General features: G+C 34.7%; 2 protein-coding genes across 5 annotated transcripts; both read right to left on the bottom strand.

Moving 5' to 3' along the window:
* LOC134857107 (PACRG-like protein) lies at positions 1–14,889 on the bottom strand. The gene is made up of 4 exons (XM_063873474.1): positions 14,627–14,889; positions 13,430–13,628; positions 5,825–6,066; positions 1–438 (listed from the first exon to the last, which is right to left on the bottom strand). Exons 1-4 carry the CDS (start codon positions 14,774–14,776, stop codon positions 358–360), a joined length of 672 nt encoding a protein of 223 aa, XP_063729544.1. The 5' UTR covers positions 14,777–14,889; the 3' UTR covers positions 1–357.
* An 89-nt stretch (positions 14,890–14,978) lies between these two features.
* LOC134851079 (protein BUD31 homolog) lies at positions 14,979–18,584 on the bottom strand. 4 transcript variants are annotated; one of them, XM_063867009.1, is made up of 4 exons: positions 18,390–18,584; positions 16,379–16,516; positions 15,637–15,763; positions 14,979–15,328 (listed from the first exon to the last, which is right to left on the bottom strand). In XM_063867009.1, exons 1-3 carry the CDS (start codon positions 18,563–18,565, stop codon positions 15,640–15,642), a joined length of 438 nt encoding a protein of 145 aa, XP_063723079.1. In that variant the 5' UTR covers positions 18,566–18,584; the 3' UTR covers positions 14,979–15,328; positions 15,637–15,639. The 4 variants fall into 4 exon arrangements, with proteins under 4 accessions (XP_063723079.1, XP_063723087.1, XP_063723095.1 ...); XM_063867017.1 differs by having other exon boundaries at positions 14,979–15,321; XM_063867025.1 differs by having other exon boundaries at positions 14,979–15,312.
* Positions 18,585–20,871: the final 2,287 nt, after the last annotated feature.

The raw sequence follows: 20,871 nt of genomic DNA, 5'->3' as shown, positions 1-20,871 counted from the left end.
TAAAATTTAATGTTAAATTAGCTATTTACAAACTCTTTACTGCACAATTTTTTAACCAGCAAATTTACACGCTATTTACAGATAAAAAACTATCACTAATCATCATTATTTTTAGTGTACATTTACTTTGGGTATGCTACGAAGGCAAAACTAAAGCATATTTAGCTCATGAACTTCTGCTGCATCAGAATGCAAAGTTCTTTGGTTTGCGAACTTTTCTCAACCTATATCTGTCAGGCACATAGATAATACATGATGAACATTTAAAACTTACAAATATGACATTAAATTACAGCCAAGTTCAGAAACAGTCAGTGTCGTGTTGTTTACATGACCAGTCACGTCTTCCGCTCTGGCTTAGCAAATAAGAGGTGTGTAGGTTGGTATTTTCTCCTTGATGGCCAACAAAGCGTCCTTGCCTCCGTTCTGCTCCAGAACCTAAAACAAATCAACATTAGACTTAAAATTCCTATATTATGCAGCTCCATTTGCATTATTAAATGTTTAGATCATTGAGTTAATAAAAATTGATGGCCGAAAAATCAAGTTTCCAGTTTTTACACAGGCGAAGTCTTGCTTCGTTTTACTGCATTTCACAGCAGAACAGCCGTGGCCGAGTAGGTCTCCTAACACCAGAGTAGTGCGTTCGAATCCCAGTTCTGTTACAATTACAACATAGGCGCTACGCGCAATACACCGAAGGCATAGAAACTGAAGCAAAAACCAAACAACTTGAACAACTAATAATTGAAGAATAACAGTTCTAGAACAAAAAATCGTACTAATACATGTATACACCAAAATTTTGCTATATCGAGAAAGAGCCTGAAGTAACAGTTCTAGAACTAAAAATCGTACTAACACATGTATAGGTTAAACTTTTGATATATCAACGAAGATCATAAAATAACACTTCTAGAACTAAAAATCGTACTAACACATGTATACACCAAAATTTTACTATATTGACAAAGGGCCTGAAATAACAGTTCGTGAGCTAAAAATCGTACGAACACATGTATACACCAAAATTTTGCTATATTGGCAAAGATCATGAAATAACAGTTCGAGAGCTAAAAATCGTACTAACACATGTATACGTCAAATTTTTGCTATATTGACAAAGATCATGGAATAACAGTTCTAGAGCTAAAAATCGTACTAACACATGTATACACCAAAATTTTGCTATATTGACAAAGATCATGGAATAACAGTTCGAGAACTAAAAATGGTACTAACACATGTATACAATAAAATTTTGATATATTGACAAAGATCATGAAATAACAGTTCGAGAACTAAAAATCGTAATAACACATGTATACACTAAAATTTTGATATATTGACATAGATCATAAAATAACAGTTCGAGAACTAAAAATGGTACTAACACATGTATACGCTAAAATATTGCTATATTGACGAAGAGCCTGAAATAACAATTCTAGAGCTAAAATCGTACTAACACATGTATACACCAATATTTTGCTATATCGACAAAGAGCCTGAATAAACGTTGTAGAACTAAAAATCTTACTAACACATATATACACCAAAATTTTGCTATATTGACAAAGAGCCTGAAATATTGACAAAGGACCTGAAATAACAATCGTACAACTAAATGTCGTACTTACGCATTGTAGATCAATTTCTATAGCTATAATAAAATACAAAAGATTGTGTTTGTATGTGTAGCAAAACGCCTCCTGTCGTTTCAATCGGCCAATCGTATAAATTGGCATGTAGACTCATATGGGTCTCCGGAATAACTAAAAATCGTACTTAGACATATACTTACAAGAAAGAGCTAAAATGAAAAAAAGCTATTAGTCTTATTATATTGAGAAATTGTGAAGCAGTCTCAGAATTGACAGTATGTAGCAGTAAAACAATCCGAAAAACAAATCCAAAAAACAAAAAAAATACTTGCAAAGACATGACACAGATCTGAAAAATGTACCAATGTTGGTATTCATGAACAAAACTTCAATCAGGTAAAGATATCAGTTAAGTATTCCACGAAATCAAGTTCAAATTCAACCTTCAAAAACCGGCAAGTAATAAAAATGACATAAAACTTCAACGTTCAGCGTCAAACTGATTACGGAACGTCAAATTTAAACGGACGCCATTCCATTTCTCAAACGATCCATCGGGTGCAGTGGATCCTCTCAAGATGCTGTGCTTCCAGTCTTTCTGGCAAGCTCCGAGCATGGTAAAAACGCTACCATGTGGCAACAAAACAGAAACTTCAGAGCGCGTGGTCCCGTTTCTTTTCATTGCAAAGCGTCGGGTGGCTCCAAGGGATACGCTGGCAATGGTTGGATAATCAGGAATACCAAGTTCGTTGTCAGCGTGAAATCCAACTCCCTAAAAATACTGATAGGCAATGTACATTTTCTATGTTATCTAATTGTTATGACGGTATATTGTGATATTACCCCTTCTTGCGCTTCGTTCGTGCCCATTCTGCCTGGTACACTTTCCGATCCATCTTTGACTTTGTTAATTTGTTAACATTACCACAAGTGTTATTTGATAAATTGTCCAGCAGCATAATATTGGCAGCGGGTGTTGGATACATATCTTTCTTTTCACAAAGAATAACAAAAGCACAACCCCAATCAGGGACATGGTGGTGCGATATGGTGCAATCGTTAACGCAAAGGTACTCATGAGCGGTTTTTATGACAGTAAAGTAATGACCGTATTCAAAAGACCCCGTGTGAATAACAGCAGCCTTTACTCCGTAATCACATCCACCAATTTCGATTGTTTCACCAATTGTGACTTCTGCTCTAGAGTAAACGCGATTGCCAGCGACAAACATGTAACGCGCAATCAGCAAAATAACAGTATTTGCAATATGGGTTGGTTCTTTAGTTGTTATTGCCCTTTCTGAGATACACGTGGAATTTGGACATGTTACATTAATGGCTTGGTTGGCGAAGTGATTGACCACAAGCTCCTGCAGAAGTTGACCATTGCGTGGAGGACTTAAAACTAACGCAGAAGTAGTTTCAGGTCTTCTCCATGACACATTACACAGACAACACGTGAAATTATCTGAATACGATATTTCAAAGAAATTCCATTGGCCCTCAGATTTAAATGCATTGATAATTGACTGTAGTACCTCGGAAGCATCGTGCTGATGTCCATAGGTATATGAGAAGCTGTAATTCAAATCAAGATGCTGGAGAATTTTAACTTTGGAAGTAGACGCATTGATGAAAAAGTTTTCTGTGGACAGCATTTGACAAAATATCTCTTTCACAGTTGAAATTAACACGCCACCATGGTCAAATTCAGTAAGTCTACTGAGCCGATCTCTGATGCAAGCGCTTGACAACAAAAGCTGAAGAACAGAATTGAGATAGCAACTGTTGTCATCATTTGCAATGCCCGTGGGTCGAAATGGCTCCATTACATGACTGAAAATAGAAGTAACATAAAATTTAACATTTTGCTTTACGTTATTGAGTCCACGCTCCAACAAATTCTTTTTTGAGAAATACAAAAGCTAATTTGAAAATTAATTACCGGACAGATATAACTATAGATAAATCTTTAAAATAAATAATTTAAAATCATTTTTGATGTAGCTGCAACCCAAAAGCAAGTGGACAAATCTCGTTGGCAGCGTTCCCTGTAAATCGTTGTACGCTAATTGGTGATATACAGATCTTTCTGAAAATATCCTAAACAGAACAATAAATTGAAAATCATTTTTTGCTTTTAACTACATAGCTAAGAAGTAAAACATCAAATTTCACAATCAAACAACAAAGACGCTAACTAAATACATAAATGAACGAACAAACCAACAAATGAACGAACAAACCAAAAATAAATAAACATAAATAAATAAATGAATAAATAAATTCATACATGAATAATAAATAAAAGCAAAACTGAATGAAAGAAAATAATTAAATAAATAAAGCAACAAATATCAACGAATAAACAAAACACACCTGATAAATAAATAAACAATAAAAAAATAAATCAATACATAAATAAATAAATACATAAATAAATAAATAAATAAATAAATAAATAAACGCAAAACTGAAATGTACAAATAATTAAATTAACATGAAAAAATATATATCTCATGAACAAATAACCAAACAAACAGACCCATAATATAAATAAATGAAAGTAAATGAATTAAATAAATACACATACATAAATAATAAAAGCAAAACTAAATGAAAGAAAGAATAATTAAATAAATATAGAAATAAATATCAACAAATAAACAAAACACACCTGATAAATAAATAAGCAATAAAAAAATAAATCAATAAATAAATAAATACATAAATGAATACATAAATAAATAAATATATAAATAAATAAAAGCAAAAGTGAAATGTACAAATAATTAAATAGACATGAAAAAATATATATGAACAAAGAACCAAACAAACAGACCCATAATATGAATAAATGAAAATAAATAAATGAAATAAATACACATACATAAATAATAAAAGCAAAACTAAATGAAAGAAAGAATAATTAAATAAATATAGAAATAAATATCAACAAATAAACAAAACACACCTGATAAATAAATAAGCAATAAAAAAATAAATCAATACATAAATAAATAAATAAATACATAAATAAATACATAAATAAATAAATAAATAAAAGCAAAAGTGAAATGTACAAATAATTAAATAGACATGAAAAAATCTATATGAACAAATAACCAAACAAACAGACCCATAATATAAATAAATGAAAATAAATAAATTAAATAAATACACACGCAGAAATAATAAAAGCAAAACTAAATGAAAGAAAGAATAATTAAATAAATAAACAAAACACGTGATAAAAATAAACAAAAATAAATATGTACATACATAAATTATAAATAAATATAAGCAAACTAAACATAATTAAATAAATAGAAGAACAGATAATTAAATAAATAAAGATGAACAAATAAAGAAACAAACATACGCAATCACGTGACATAGCGCGATATAGTCCAGCCCACATGATAATTGATAACTGTGGACGTTATTTGTCGACACTTGACAACAGACAACATTTAAAAAAAAACCCGTTACACGATACCATAACACCTTGACTAAAGTCTTCGGTGTAACAAGGTGGGACGGCTCAGGTGAAATGGATAAAATCCCCCTCCCCCACAGATCACCCAGCATTGACTAGAACCAAGGAACAAGAAAAAAATGCTGATACAAATAAGTATCACAATTAAAAGTATACAAAGCAACAAAAAAAAACAATATAAAGTAGGCAAGAAAATACAGAATTATTGCTTGAAAAAAATCCTGAAAAAGATAACTTGAGTTTTAACAGGAAAACTATTGCTACCAGTTAGCTTGCGATAATTCAATTTGAATTATTATTTTATGCACATAGCCATAAACGCAAGTTAACAGAAAAAATACTGATTTGTTTTTTGAAAAAACTTCAAAGAAAAAAATAGACGGCCTTAAAGCCCTTTGAATTTGAAAAAACTGGACTGGTAGGTAAATTTTTCATTTTGCTGGGAAAATTGAAACTAAATTCTATCTTCGAAATTAGAAGTCGATCACGTTTTTTGTTCGACCTTTACACTTTTGCTGCTCGATAGTGGAGTTTGCTTTTCTTTTAACAATGGAAATGCACTGAACTTAAAAATGATCAGAAGTCGAACCGCGAAAAAGTAAAATTGAGCCTGAACAAATATTAAGACTTATGCTAAATACGTCTGTTAAAATGGCAGACTTCACTACTTTAATTTCAGTGCCCCCCCAAATTAAAGTTATTATTCAAGTCTTTTTCTAGCCTGCAAAACATCCATGACCCTATCTCTGATTTTGCCCTTTGAGCTCTTCTTGGCCAGCTGTTGCATCAGTCCCTTCAGGTGCACATTCAGTCCCTCTTGTACCACCTGACTTAACACTTCCAGACAGTTCAGCCCTGCCTCGAATCTGGTCTCGGAGCAGAGGGCCAGCTTAATGTGTGGCACTATGCGGTCCACCAACTGCTGATTCATTCGCGCACTTGCATCTGGCTGCTCCAGCAATTCTACCAAAAACAATACATCAATATAGATAGCGTAGAAGAGAAATCTCGGCACAAGATCTAGGAAAAGCAAGAATGAACAGAAGCGAAACAGAGATTCTTTCCATTGTAAAAGAAAAATAAGAAATGTGGAAAAAATGAAAGAGCGCCAAAAAGTAGCTTTAAGTTCAAAAGAGATAACAAAGAAAAAACAAAACTTTAACGCTGATAATCAGACAAGTCAATCTTTTGATTCGTTTATAATAGAATCTCATCGTGTAATATTCATCGATTATTACACGAAAACGAGAAAAAAATTGTTGAAAAAATCCTCGGTTGAAATTTCACAAAAATAGTTCTTATTTTTCGCAATTCTTATGGAAACCAATAACCTAACCGAAAAACAATGGGTCTATCATAAAGTTACGTTCTTGTTCGTAATTAAGAGATGGAAAATATTAAATAAACAATGAAGTTTCGCTTAAAAATTTTGATTTGAAATTCCTTAATAAACCCGGAAAAAAATAAAATAAAATTAACTGCAAGCCCATCAAGAACAGAGAAAAAAATTGAAAAAAATGATTCTTTCAAAACTTCAAAAATTTCAAGCTTACCACAAAGATTTTGCAGAAAATCAATAAAAACTCTGAAAGTTACAAAATTAACTCAAAGACATCATTTATGATTTTATAAACAAGGGTTAAAAAAGAGAAAACAAAGGATTTAACGGTCACCAAAAACACTGTCATGAACCTTAAATCAGAAATCACTACGCAACGCTTGAATCCAAAGCCATCACATTGAATTGCTTCACGATGAAATTGCTTATATCTAACGAAAATTAAGACACTAAACTACCAAAAAACCAGACAAAAATTTATTCAATAAAAGCAAAAAATGAAACAAAATCTCCAACAAAAATAGTTATGCTCTATAATGAATTTAAAACAGGAAAAAAACGTATAGCCGAAAACAAAGCATTTAGATCGAAAAAAAACTAATTCATAATTCGCGCTGGTAAATTGATAACTAAATAAAAACGATTCTAAGCGTGATTACAAATTTCGGCACCGTCAACAAATAACTCAAAAAGTTATCAAAAACATTCATTATTGACATTCATATGAGAATTTTACACAGAGGCGAAGTTGCACTTCGCAGACACAAGCAAAAGTATGACCGACAACGCTACTGGTAAAAATTGAATGAGTAAAACTTTCAGTCTACAAAACTTCTTAAGTGACGCACGCAAATTATGAGTGTACATAATTGCTAAGTGACGAAAGCCAGTTATGACGCATTAGCAAAACCAGTCAATTAGAAAAAAAAGAAACTTACCAACTAACATGCCTCATTTTATAAAGCGGACGTATTTTAACTAGCATACGAAAAAGCTCATTAAAAACATCCGAACCTGCCCAGGTTCGAACCCTCTTATTTTGTTGCTGGTCTCCTTCCCTACCTCTACGCTACAGATCTATGATACCCTGTAGCTAAAGTGCTATTTGTAAAATTATAGTCTGTGGTAATATCCTTAGGATTGGCTGTACTTAATAAAGCCTTGCAGTATCAAAAAAGCCTTGCAGTATCATATTTTGCTCATCCGCTATCGTAGAAAAAAGTGAAACAAAAACATAACAGTAATTTTCCATAGTCAAGGTGTGTCCAATTATATTATTGTAAAAGGACTGGAAATAATGTTATCAAATTGTATAGAAAGTTAACCGAGAGAAGTAAGAGGTGAAAAATTATTGAAAATCACATTTAGTTTTCATACTTCAGCTCAAAAAATATCATGAATTTTACGTACAAAAAAGATTGAACATTAAATTTGATTTTTATACTTGAATTTGAAGTTCAAAAAACAACAAAATTTCAACACAAAAAACTTATCATCAAAATGCTCCTTCTGATTAGTATTGAGTTTTTAGTGAGAATCAGCCCGAAAAGAACATGGATAACAGACAGTCGGGAAAGAGTAAATGAACGCAAAGAAACGAACAAAAATGACTTGTTTTGTGAAAAAACTTTCGAATTTCAAACAAAAGCATATAAATTTAAAGATCTTTGAATTTCAAAGGCAATTTATAATTGGCACTTTTTATGAAAAAAAAAATCAAGTTGAGAAAACGGAATTATTAGAAAGGAAAATTTTTTATTCCGCTGAAAATCTAAAAATTAAATTCGACTTTCGAAATTAGAAATCGATCACGTTTTTTCACACCACTTCATCTTTCATAATAGGAGAATGCATTTTGCCTGCCTTCTAGCAAATGAACTTGAATTATTGAACTCAAAAAGTGCACATACACCTAAGAAAAAAAAACAAAAAAAATAATCACGACATACAAAAGAGTGAACTATGTTCATGGACTCTTAATAAGCTCGCAAAGCGAAGATTTTTGCTAAGATGGTAGGAAACAAAATAGATGCCTAACTGAATGGCAAGCCTCAATTAGGCAAGGTGGAATATAAGCTAGCCTTTATTTTTGAGCAGCCGCAGCTGAGCATAGGCTGACAGTATTTCTATTCAACAAACTGTTAACAAAAAATAAGTCTTGTACCCGACTTGATATTATTTGCTAGTCGGAAGTAAAATAAATTTTTCGCCAGAGACCTATCTATAATTCAGGAACTCACTTAGCATACTTGTCACGAAATCTCCTCACTTCGAACTTTTTTCAATTAGCCTTGACATGTTGATGAAATATTTTTGCACCTGTCTGTTTTAGCTGAAAATTTTAAAACTTATATTCATACTTTGATACTTTTCTGTGTCCTCTATGTTTCTAATCTAATGCTGAACTGAACATCCTTGGTTCATAACATCTTCGTTGGAAACTCTTCGAATTATGAAATTACCTCTTGTTTCATATTTGGTGACGAAGAATGATAACCATTGCCCAATTTCAAAAATATGTTAGCCCAGATGTTTTACCTTCCAGTGGCGGAGTGTTTCAGCAAAAAAAAAGATATCGCCCGAAACGAAAGAAGGGATTATCTACGCAAGCGAAGCAATCCGGTTATTATCTTTCTTGGGATGGGAGGGGCCTGGTCCTAGCCGAGCCACGCTCCTCCTGAAACAAACAGAAGGCAAAACAACGGATCCCATTAGGGTCCTCGTGTCGAAGTTAGACTAAGAAGAACATCTAAGAAAGATACTAGAACGAAGACTAGAAACAATACATCCCAATCCAGGCCCGAATACGTTTGACGATTGCGTTAACAACAAATTGAAGACTATTTAAAAGATAAAGAGGAAAGGAAGAAAAGAGAAAGGAAGGAAATGGAAGAAGAAACTAGAAAACAGAAAAAAAATGAACAAAAAATTTAACGAAGAAAGCAAGGAAGAGAGAAACCACGAGATGGCACAAAGTTATGCAGCAAAATATAGGAAACAAAAGTGGATTCAGAATAGCGACCTGGAACATAGGAAATTGCAAGATACAAGTAGACGGCAGAGGAAGAACCTAACACATTTTGCGCACATTCTCAGAAAAGAAATGGAACATCGTTCTAATATCGGAAGTGTCATCCAAATGCGAAGGCATTTGGTGGTACGAAGAAGATAAAGTGATCATTCATGGAAGAACAGCCATAGTCCTGACATGAGAAAGGGCAAAAGCGTGGAAAGAAAGCCAATTTTGGCAGGAAGAACGACTACTGATGATAGCAGTGAACAACATGAAGCTGTTGTCGGTTTACCAACCGTTATCACTCAACAAAACAGAAGTAGACGAAATCAAGAAAACTGTAGAAAAAGCCATGGCATGCAGAGGAAGAGACGAAAGGATCATAATAGGAGGAAACTGGAATGCGCAAATAGGAAGAAACAGCAACAATGAAGGAAGAAGAGCCATAGGAAAAGAAGGAATGAACAATCGCAACGAAGCAGGAGAAGAATTGATTGAATTTGCAGAACAGAACGAAATGATAATACCTGATACATTCTTGAGAAAGAAACACCGAGGCACATGGTGACACCCGAAATCACACAAGTGGTACGAGCTAGATTGGTTTATGGCAAAGAAGCACCGAAATCTCCACATATTGGGTGTGAAGACAGAAGAAGAAGACAGGTGGTCAGATCATAGGCCAAAAACGATGAGAGTTACGATCGATAAGAAGAAAGAAGTTCCAAAGAATCAAGAGCGAACAAACAAATTGGATGAAACTGAAGACCGAAGACAAAATGATAGAATATCAGGAAAAGATGGAACAAAAAGATCTGGACAGGAACGCAACCTGGGACCAGATTACAAAAAGTATTCTGAAAGAAACATATGGACTTCAGGAGAAGAGAAGCAAAACGAACGAATGGATGCTAGGACATGAAGAAGATGGCATGAAATACAAAAAGAAATAAATAAGAAAGTACGTGAAAGGGACCAAAAAACGAGGGAAATAACAGCAGAGGAAGATGCAATATAAAAAATCAGACTAGAAGTGGAAAGAGCAGATTGTATAACAAATAAGAAAAACGAGACGAGAAAACAAACAAAAATTGAAAGAATGGGAGAATGAATGGTGGGAAGCAGTGATAGTAGAATGTGAAGAAGCAATGAAGAAACAAGACATTGTGCAGATGTACAGCAAACTAAAACAAACCGGTCTAAGGGATTATGCAATACCGAACAACACGGCAAGTCTAATATCGGCGGAACAAGTCAAAGAACCTTTCTGGAAGATTCAGAAAACAAGAGACGAAAACTCACAACAACTAAAGTTACAAGCAAGAAGGTCGATAAACAAAGTAGCAACAGCAACAGAAGCACAGAAGATAGCAGCGCAAAAATTGAACGGAATTCCGGAAGACGAGGAGATCTAAGAGGCTTGGGAGCAGACAAGGGAGAAAGCCCCATGAGAGGACAACGTCAGAATTATATACAAAAAGGCAGCACCAGAAAGCGCGAAGAGAATAATAGCGGAAATAATCCAAAAATTGTTCCAACAGTCTACCGACAAGTGGCAGGGTATCGTGAACATAGGTATTGCAAAACCGCTGTTCAAAAACAAGGAGAAAAAAGAGATACGAAATACTACAGAAGAATTAGCTTATTGTCAATGGCTACAAGAATACTAGCTAGAATTATCACTCTAAGGCTCAGAGAATAGGCGGAGAAAAAAATCGGGTTAGTCGACGACAATCAAGATGGATTCAGACGAGTGAGATTGACAGCGGATACAACACAAACAGCAGTGAGAATACACAAAGACAGCAGTAAAGTGCGACCGAACGAATCGGAAGGACAAGCAGAGGATTAAGCATGCTTATTAGACTTACAGAAAGCGTATCCAAGGATTAACCGTCCCCTATTGTAGAAAAGATAAGAAAAATATGGATTAAATGGATTGTTGTTAAATCGGCTAAGGACTACATGAAACAACGAGATACAAAGTACGAAGTGCCAAAGAAATTAGCAGTCAATGGGGACCTTCAAGAGGGCTACGCAAAGGGTGTACGAGTTCACCTCTTTCATTCACCATATACCACCAAGTGCCAATACGAGCCATAGAAATGGAACGAGGGGAAGAAACAGGAATCGATGTTAAATGGGTACCGGGATTTTGCTTCATGGAGCAGAAAAGAGAAAGAAAAAACGAAAAAAGCGGAACAACACGAGTAAAAATGTACTCTTCGCAGACGACACCATGATACTAGCAATGTCCGACGAGAGGGAAAAAACTGAAGAAACAAATAAACGGATCACAGAACTATTTGAGAAAACGAATGACGCAAAAAAACATCACATTTGGATCATCAGAAGCAGACGAAACTCGTTTTTTAGGGGTATGGCTTGGAGAAACCGTAGACCGAAGAAGAAGAACAAGGAGAGCAATGGGGGCACGGTTCCAAGTGAAAAAGCGACTACGAAACACACGATTGACAAAGAAGACGCAAGCCAGGATAGTGAGAGTGAGAGAAATGAACGAGCTTCAAAAAACCGTGGAAAAACGCTACCGGTACATATGGAGTTCAAAAAACAAACCTCCCTTGAAGGAAATGCAGGAAGAACACAAAAAAGCTTGGAACGTCAGAAAGGAGCTTAATATCAAGTCAGTTAGAATGAAAATAGAAAAGAGACGCCTGGAAAGAATGGGACATGTGGTAGAATGCATGAAAACAGAATGACAAAGAAAGAAGTATTAGGATGGACGAAGATGATAGAAAAAGAAGAGGGGAACTTGAAAAGAACAAGAAATACGCCTAAATATTGGATGAAACTGACGAAAGAAGCTGGATGGGGCCAAATAAGTCTGGAGCACCATATAAAGGACAGAACTCTGTGGAGGAGCATGGTAAAAGGAAGAATGAAACATATAGAAGACTGGGAAACGAACCAACAAAATGGAGGAAGAAGAGAAACGAGCTAAATACAACGAACGCAGTACGAAAAAGATGAGGCGTGCATTTGCCGAGTCTGCGGCAAGAAATGTAAAAACAGGGCTGGCGTGGCCATACACACAAAAAGAATGCACACCAAAAGTATCAACTACAATTGCAACAAATGCGATAGATTATTCACACAGTCAGCAACTCTGAAGAATCATCTTAAAGCATGTGTAGGAGGACAATTTACGAAATACCGACCCGAACACAAGACTTGTGGTGGATGCAACAAAAGAGTAACTAAAAATAACTTCGCTAGACACGAGAGATACTGTACAGGATCCGGGCTAACCTCATGAAGGTGTACGCCGAAGAAAGAAAAGAAAGAATTTCAAAAATGTTGAGTTTTAGAAGATATAGATGACAATCACAAATATTGAAATCTATGATAATTTTTAACTATAAAAAAATGTTTTGTACCTATCCGTAAATTTAGATTTGAGCAGCATTTCAAAGCATGAAGAACGTACATTCTAAAATTCTAAAAAAAACTTCGATAAATTAAACTCGAAACTTAATTGGAAATTCTTTAGCGTACTAGCTGAAAAAAGCCAACAGACAGTTGGAAAAGAGTCAACAAACGCAAGTTAACCAAAAAATACTGACTTGTTCTTTGAAAAAAATCCCAACTTTCGGTTTTCGAAGAAAAAAATAGAGGCCCTTAAAGCTCTTTGAATTTCTAGAACATCTTTTGATTGGCACTTTTATGATTAAATCAACCCAAATTGAGAGAAAATTGGATCAAAAGGTAAAGTTTATATTCCGCTGGAAAATCTGAAAATTAAATTCCACTTTCGAAGCTAGAATTCCACTTTCGAAGCTAGGAAATGAACTGAACTTAAAAGAAATCAAAAGTCAAGCCGCGAGTTTGAGCCTGAACAAATTTATTTAAAAAAATCATCGCGACCTATATCAGAGTCTGAACTACGTTCATCGACTTTCAATAGCAATTTTTTGATAGCAATCAGAATGTCATGTAATTTATAAATTATGTACCTTTGAATCCGTTCTCAGACAGGAAAGTGTAGGGATGGCTTGTTTCTGGCAGTCCAGTAGCTAAAAGCACCAATGTGGGATCGAACTGGACTTCCGAGATATCTCGCTTCCACTCCAGTTTGTGCTTCACAGATCCATGGTTCAATCTGCAGGGAATGTTGCCGTTGTTGTACTCCACAGCGAAACTACTCTTGGCCGCCTGTACAACGAACAGAAAAAATTAATTCTATTGCTCCGAGGATAAAAAGTCAAATACAATTTATTTTCTGCACAAGGAACAGAAAAATTAAGATATATTTGACTTTTTAACCTCAGAGTAAAAAAAATTAACATATGAGCTTTTTACGGAGAACTGCTGTTATGGAGAACGATCTGTATTTAGACAACTGCTTACTCATAAAAGTTAGTGAGCAGACAAATACTATCCTAACCGATCAGATTCAAGATGAGGAAGCAAGAGTTCAAAATAAATAATTATTAACTTCTGCCTAGTCTCGATTCTGATTGGTAATTTAGTATTTGTCTTTTTACTGACGAGTTTGAATACTCGGTTGTCTAAATACTGCTGCGTAACCCGCTTTTTTCTTGATTAAGAGCTTCAGCCAGGGTTTAAATACCGTTCGACTAGCATAAAGCTCGACTAACCTAAAAGTTTGAAAACACGAAAATGTATCGACTAGCATAATTTTGATACCTTCATTTCTCAGCAAGCATTTAAGGTACAGGCTTGAACTTTAGACACATGGCCTATGAAATTATTTTAAGGATCTGGCTAAGTAAAAAATCGAATGACTTTGTTCAGATGGCGTGAATTAGCTAGTCGATCATAACTAGTTTCAGAATTTGTTAAAATCATACCAGCACTCAAGGAAGTCTCTTAAAACAAATGATACTTTGAAAAACTCGAAGTCACTGGTTTGAAATAATTCTCGTATATATATATATTTAATCCCTCTCGTCTTAGGATCAAGGAAAAATGTTTGATTACTCTCCTCTGACACTGTTTGAACCAACAAAAGAACTTTTCAAAAATTTTGGCAGCCATATTTGCAACTGAAAATTACAAGACAGTTTACTTGTTTAAAACATTCCCAACCGTGTTTTTATGATTGGAAACCTTTTTTTCATTTAAAAAAACTCGCAGGCATCATTTATGCTCGTGAAATAGGATCGGTTTGGCAGTGATCCGGTTTGTACCTGTTTTTTGTTAAAGGGGTCAATAGTCTTTGGGTTCAGTCTGTCGGAGGGCTTCGGCTTCCCACTTGCAGTCGCGGAGGAGGGAGACGCCGGGGATTTCTTAGAGGCTGCTGCGGCACTCGAAAGACTAGGTGTGGACTTGGAAGCCATACCAATAAGGCCCAATAGTTGACCTCTACTCGCCAAACGTATAAGTCGGCGACAATTTCAATATGATCATGCGATCAGTGACATGTAGATCGCAAGTGAGATGTTTGCCATAATTGCCTGAAAATCTCTAGTTTGCTAAATTATTAATTTAACAAAAAAAGGATATCTCCCTCTGCCAACAGTTTACTTAAAGCGAAAACTATTTTCAAGAAAACTATATTTTATATCTACAGCACATAAAATTATCTAAAAACAAAAAAAAACATATCGAAGTTTAATATCCTAAATCCGAAACACAACAACAACAACATTTAGAACGATCGATTGGTCCCATCGATTTATATTCACGGGCTTCAACAAAGATCAGAAGAATGTTTCTTCAATCCTGTAAGATCTATGGTCGAAACAGTTGTAAGGTTTGTTTGGAAAATAGCAGAGACCACCGAATGGAGAGGCCATCCAGGGAGGGATTGATGGTCGTCTCTAAACTGTCCCTCTATTTGGCCAAAGGTCTCTTTGTATTTGTCGGTCTATAACTTTCGGGTCTTTTTACTTATTCAACCCAAAATTGCCTACCGGCATATCTGTTGTACTTTGAACTTCATGCCAAAAATATTTTTCAATGGCTTCATCAATTTTAACCAATCAGATTCCACCGATTTAATTTATATTTTCTAACTTTCGAGAAAAAAAATGGAAAAAATGGTTTTAGATTAATGATCTAGGATAGAAAAACTAGAAAGACCATTTTTTCTACTGTTATCAATTTCAACCAATCAGAATCGAACATTTTCTTTTTTCATCTTCAGATTCTAATGAATATTTTTGATTTTGGGTAGAACAAGAGAGAAGCCCCCAACTTTCTATCCACTGCATCCTCTGCAACCACAATGCACACACTCTACTATTTTGCCCTCCTCCAACTTCGTCTTGGGCACCCGACAGATGCAGGAGGCTCCGAAGTTGGTGTCACGTGTCTGAATACATCTGCACAGCAACAAACAACTCACATTTTATATTTTTTCAACTTAAAATTAATAACTCTAGTAGCTTTAAGCTTTGTACAGTGCTGATTTGAATTATCCGGACAAAACGAAAACTTGAATTTTAAAACACGTTTTTCTCAAATTGGGTTAAGATTAGACAAAAAGTGAAGAAAACAAAAGTTGCTTAGAATTTCATCAGAATTAATATGGTGCATTTTTTTCTCCGCAACTCTCAACCAAAATTTTACCCCAAAAATGGGTCATTTTGGCTTTTTTCGATTAATCAAGAATTACGCTGAAATTACTTTGTTAATTGATGAGCAATATACATCACAAGAAGCCTTACATAGCTCAACAAAGTTCTAGAAGAGTTAAACCTCAAAAAACCTGTATAAGAGAAAATAAAATGCTGAATAGTCAAGAAATTTACAAATTAAGACTCAAGAATTCACATGTTTAAGTCAAATAAATAACCCAATCGATACTTTTGTAAACTTCAGTGTTCATTGATGAATCAGAACAGCCACTCAAATTGGAAATAAGGCCTCCATACCAATTTGAGTCCAAATTGAGCAGTACCAGTATCCACAGAACACTAATAATAAACTGGATTTACCTGAGACAGCAGAGGTTCTCGTAGCCCTGCTTCTTCCACTTGGCAATGAGGTTCTTGTCGGCGATGGACTCTGCCAGACAGTACTCGTACAACTCCCTGCTGATCGCTTTCCGTCTGTAGTACAGGTCAAAGATGTACCTGCAAATTTAACTTCACATTTTCAACAAACCTTTCACGTTTTTTTTTTAATATAAATCATGCGAGCATTGGTCACTATTGCAGCGCCGTAAGTATACCTACAAGTAAGACGTAACTGCAATTGCATAAATAATGTAAATAAAAAACTGATATCAAAACTAACCAATGGACATGATCTTCTAACTGCTGGGCAAAAAAAAAGAAACAGCCAACATACAGTTGGAAAAGAGTAAATGAACGCATGGACACAGAAAAAAAAGCTTCGAATTTCAAAGTAAAAAATATTTTGCCTTAACACTTTTTGAATTTCAAGACTAAAACTTATGATTGAATTTATGGATTGAAACTTTTATGATTAAAAACAACTCATGAAAAAACTGGATCAAGAAGTTAAGTTTATATTCCGCTAGGAAATCTAAAAATCAAATGCCAATTTTGAAACGAGAAGCCGTTCAAGTTATTTCGGGCCATTTCCACGTTCGTAATAGGAGAGTGCAATTTACCTAACTTTCAGCAGCTGACTTTAGATTGAACTCAAAAAATGCATATATATCAGAGTACATTCATAAATGCATTATTATGTATGAATGCACATCTGAAATTATTGGAGCATTTTATAACTTTCCTGAAAAAAAATCACCGAGATTTAGATATATCTTCACTACGTTCATCCACTCTGAATAAACAAATGGAGAACGTGTGAAAATTGAGCCGAGAGAGTGAGTTTGTTCCGAGACAATTTCAAAATTTTGAAAAAACGACATCAATTTGTTGTAGCTTCATAACTTAAAGACTAAGCACAAGCACAGAAAAAAGCGCCAGGCTATTTGAGCAAAAACTGTTTCTTAAATTCATAGTAATTGAGAAAAGTCCAAACAAACCAAACAAATCAGTAAACAAACTGTCACAAGCCGAGAAAATGTAAATTTTCAAAAAAGCTGAAAAAATATGTCACAGCTCCGAAATTTTAAATTCAGGTGAACCACAAACACAATCAACATCTGACACGACTTTTATTCAGCAATATATCACAAAAGCGAAGCGGAGCTTAGCATCACTTTCGATACAATGCAAAAACAAATCACTTTCGAACAAATGAAAAGAAACTGCCAAACTTTTTTCTGGAAAAAATGAAATTCAATTTCAGAAAAACAGCCTATAAATACAACTATAAGTATTACATAAGCTTTTAGACTCCCGAGCAGCTGATTAAGCCAACAATACGTTTGTAGACAGCCATTGACATAAAAACATTTTTTCTGGACCATTTGGACGTGTGCTACGGCACAGCAAAAACAATAAATTTGCTTCGGAAAATAATATGTTAAGGCCAATCTTCAGTCACGGGACAAAGAAATTGCATATTTCTGATTTCAACAAGTAAATGAAAGAATTTTTCTCAATTTTGACGTATTCTCTTCAATTATTTAAGCTAAAATCTTAAAATTTGACACATGCTTGATGAAACTATTTAGCTTGAGCAAGGGCGGACCAAATTTTGAGAAATATTGTCTTGAAGGCATGAATAGCCACATTATATCATATAACTAGTTTCATAGGTGGTCTTGCTGTGGAAACATCCTCGCAACGAACTCAAGGATAATGAAGGTATGCGCTTAAATTGATTCCTTGGGAAGCCGATGAGCTCAACTTACTCTTTATGCCGCGGAAACACGACAGACGAAATAATTGAATATGTTGCTTGGTCATTTTTTCGTTGAAAAAAACGACGCAACTTCTTTGTCCCGTAACTGTTGCTTTTGCTGAACGGCTAAACGATAAAAAAGACTCAATTGCATAGACAAGCGAGAATTGATTGAAGCACTTCCTACATTAAATGTACACATTGATATTCGATATTGTTTTTACTGACCTTGAGCGTTGGTGGTGTATTCGGAAGATGGGCCAGAGTGCCTCCACTTTGCGCTTGCCCTCGTGGGGGTCACTTTCTGCCTCCCGCATCCGCTGCTCCAGTTCATCCAGAGTCGGCTCTATTAACTCCCATCCCTCGGGAGGGGGTTTCCTCCCACTTCTGCGTACTTTGGGCATAACTCAATTTTTCTATGAATTATCTGAAATGGATAAAATGTTCATAAGGTATTTCAAGACAATTTCTCGAAGGTTCCTGTACTGAATTGTTTGATGCCAAAAAACAAACCATCACTCCAAAAAAGATTTCTTTTCCACTCGCGTGCGTGGTGTGATGAGAGAACTAATATAACGGATAAAAAGTTAGTAAATTAGGCATAATCAACAAGTTTTATAGGAAACTTTCATTGCCAAAGAAGCGCTAAATGAAGCTTCCAAAACCAGTTTCCGTTAGGTAAAATCAGGAATTCTAAGCCTAGTTCACCAATTTTCTTACACGGAGGCAAAACTGAGCTCCGCATCACTTGCGATTCAACGAAAGCGCAGCATTGCAAGTTAGCGAAGAGAAAATGGGAAGCAAATAACAAATACAAACATTTTTATTTAAGCTTTTAGTGTTTACCGAGCGGCCACTAAGACGCTAGCAAGTGGGTAGACGCCCAATGACCAGAAAACCAAAAAAAAATGCCAGAAAAAATAATCACAACAAACTTTGAGCAACTAAGTAGTAAGATTTCAAATTTATATAACTTAATTGCTCAAAGTTTTATATGACCATTTCTTAAGGCATTTTTTTGGTTTTCTGCTCAATGGGCGTCTACCGACTTGTTGCAAAACAAAATACCTGAAAGTTTCAGAGAAAATCACCCATTTTTTTACTTTGAAGCAACACAAAATAAGGTTAGTATTCCGATAAAATATAAGAAGAAACCATTAAGGTCGAAAAAAGCTTTTCAGCGAACAAAACAAAGGAAAACCAATAAAATATACAACGTCAGGGCTATTAACTTTACAAATTACAGGATTAAATCAAAAGCAATTGCATCTACGATGAAAACTGCTGACAGCACAAGAAGTTTTTCAGATGCGGCAACTAAGCCGACCAAATATAGCAAACAGACCAAAGTCCTACAATTCAAATTTTCTTGGATTTTCACTCATACTGAAAAAAGTACGGCCGGGATTCAAACCCCAGACATGAGGGTACAAAGACAAACACGTTATCTCTAGGCCAAGTGGGAAGACACTTAATCTCGCAAGTGTAATAATGAACGTTTGAAATTAGACTTGCTTGAATCACTCAAAAATCGCCGAAAAATTTTAAACCGGTTCTTATCAACACTGGGATAACTTTTAAAATATATATGCCGCTGGAATGACTACTAAAAGGACTCTGATATGATATATCACTCGAACCATTTCTCCGATAATTTATTTTGATACCTGATTTTGCGTGGTAAAAATCATAGCCAACAAACAGTTGAAAAAGAATCAATGAACCCTAGGAAACAGAAAAAGTGAATTGTTTTTTTTTCAAAAAAAACTCATTTTCAGAAATTCAAAACAAAAAATGGCCTAGAAGCTCTTGGAATTTTACAAACATTTTGTGATTCACACTTTTTATGATAAACTTAACTCAACTTGATTTTTAAAAAAACTGCGTAAGAAGGTGAAGTTTTTATTCCGCAGAGAAATCAGAGAATTAAAAGTGACTTTCGAAATTAGAGGCCAATCACGTTTTTTGTAACTTTTACACTTTTGATGTTCGAAAGTAGAGTTTGCCTTTCCTTTCAACAAAGGAAATGAACTGAATTTCAAAAGAAATCAGAAGGCAACCGCGAAAAATACAAAACAAGTAGGAAAAAAAATCATGAAGACCTATATGAGATCCTTCACTACGTTCATCAACTCTTAATTTAACAAAACAAAACATCCGAATACAAAAATTGTCTCCGTTTTCAATGGTCTAAAAAATTGATGTGCACGTATTTTTTTTTTTAAAATGCAACCATTTTTTCAAAGAATCCACATGTTTTCTGTTTCTTTTTTTGCTGTTATGCAGTGTGCTTGAGGGACTTTATTCGGCTAACAACAAACTTATTATGGCTTTATCAACGAATGAATTCTTTTAAAACAATTTCACTAGCATGAATGACATTATATATTTCAAATTAGTACAGTTTGCTGACGGACGGGAAAAAGAACACGGCCCCAACCACATAAAGAAAAAGCTGTAAATTTTTTTTAAATAAGGGACAATTCTTGTGCGAGCGTGTTCTGATCAGAGGACTAGTATATGGCATATATAGCTAGTTAATAAGGCATAATCGACAGCAGTTATCTTAATTTAGAAAAAAATTGCCAAGAGAGCACTAAATGCAGCTTGCAAAATTAGTTTTTGTTAAGTAAAACCGTTTAGTTCTGATAACAAACTCTCGAAATTAGATTTGTTTGATTCGCTCAAAATTACACTGAAATGAACAAAG

The sequence above is a fragment of the Symsagittifera roscoffensis genome, chromosome 1 (genome assembly GCF_963678635.1).
Source record: "Symsagittifera roscoffensis chromosome 1, txSymRosc1.1, whole genome shotgun sequence".
Lineage (NCBI taxonomy): Eukaryota > Metazoa > Xenacoelomorpha > Acoela > Convolutidae > Symsagittifera > Symsagittifera roscoffensis.
Note: the sequence above shows the minus strand (reverse complement) of the source record. Positions and strands in the feature narration are given on the sequence as shown.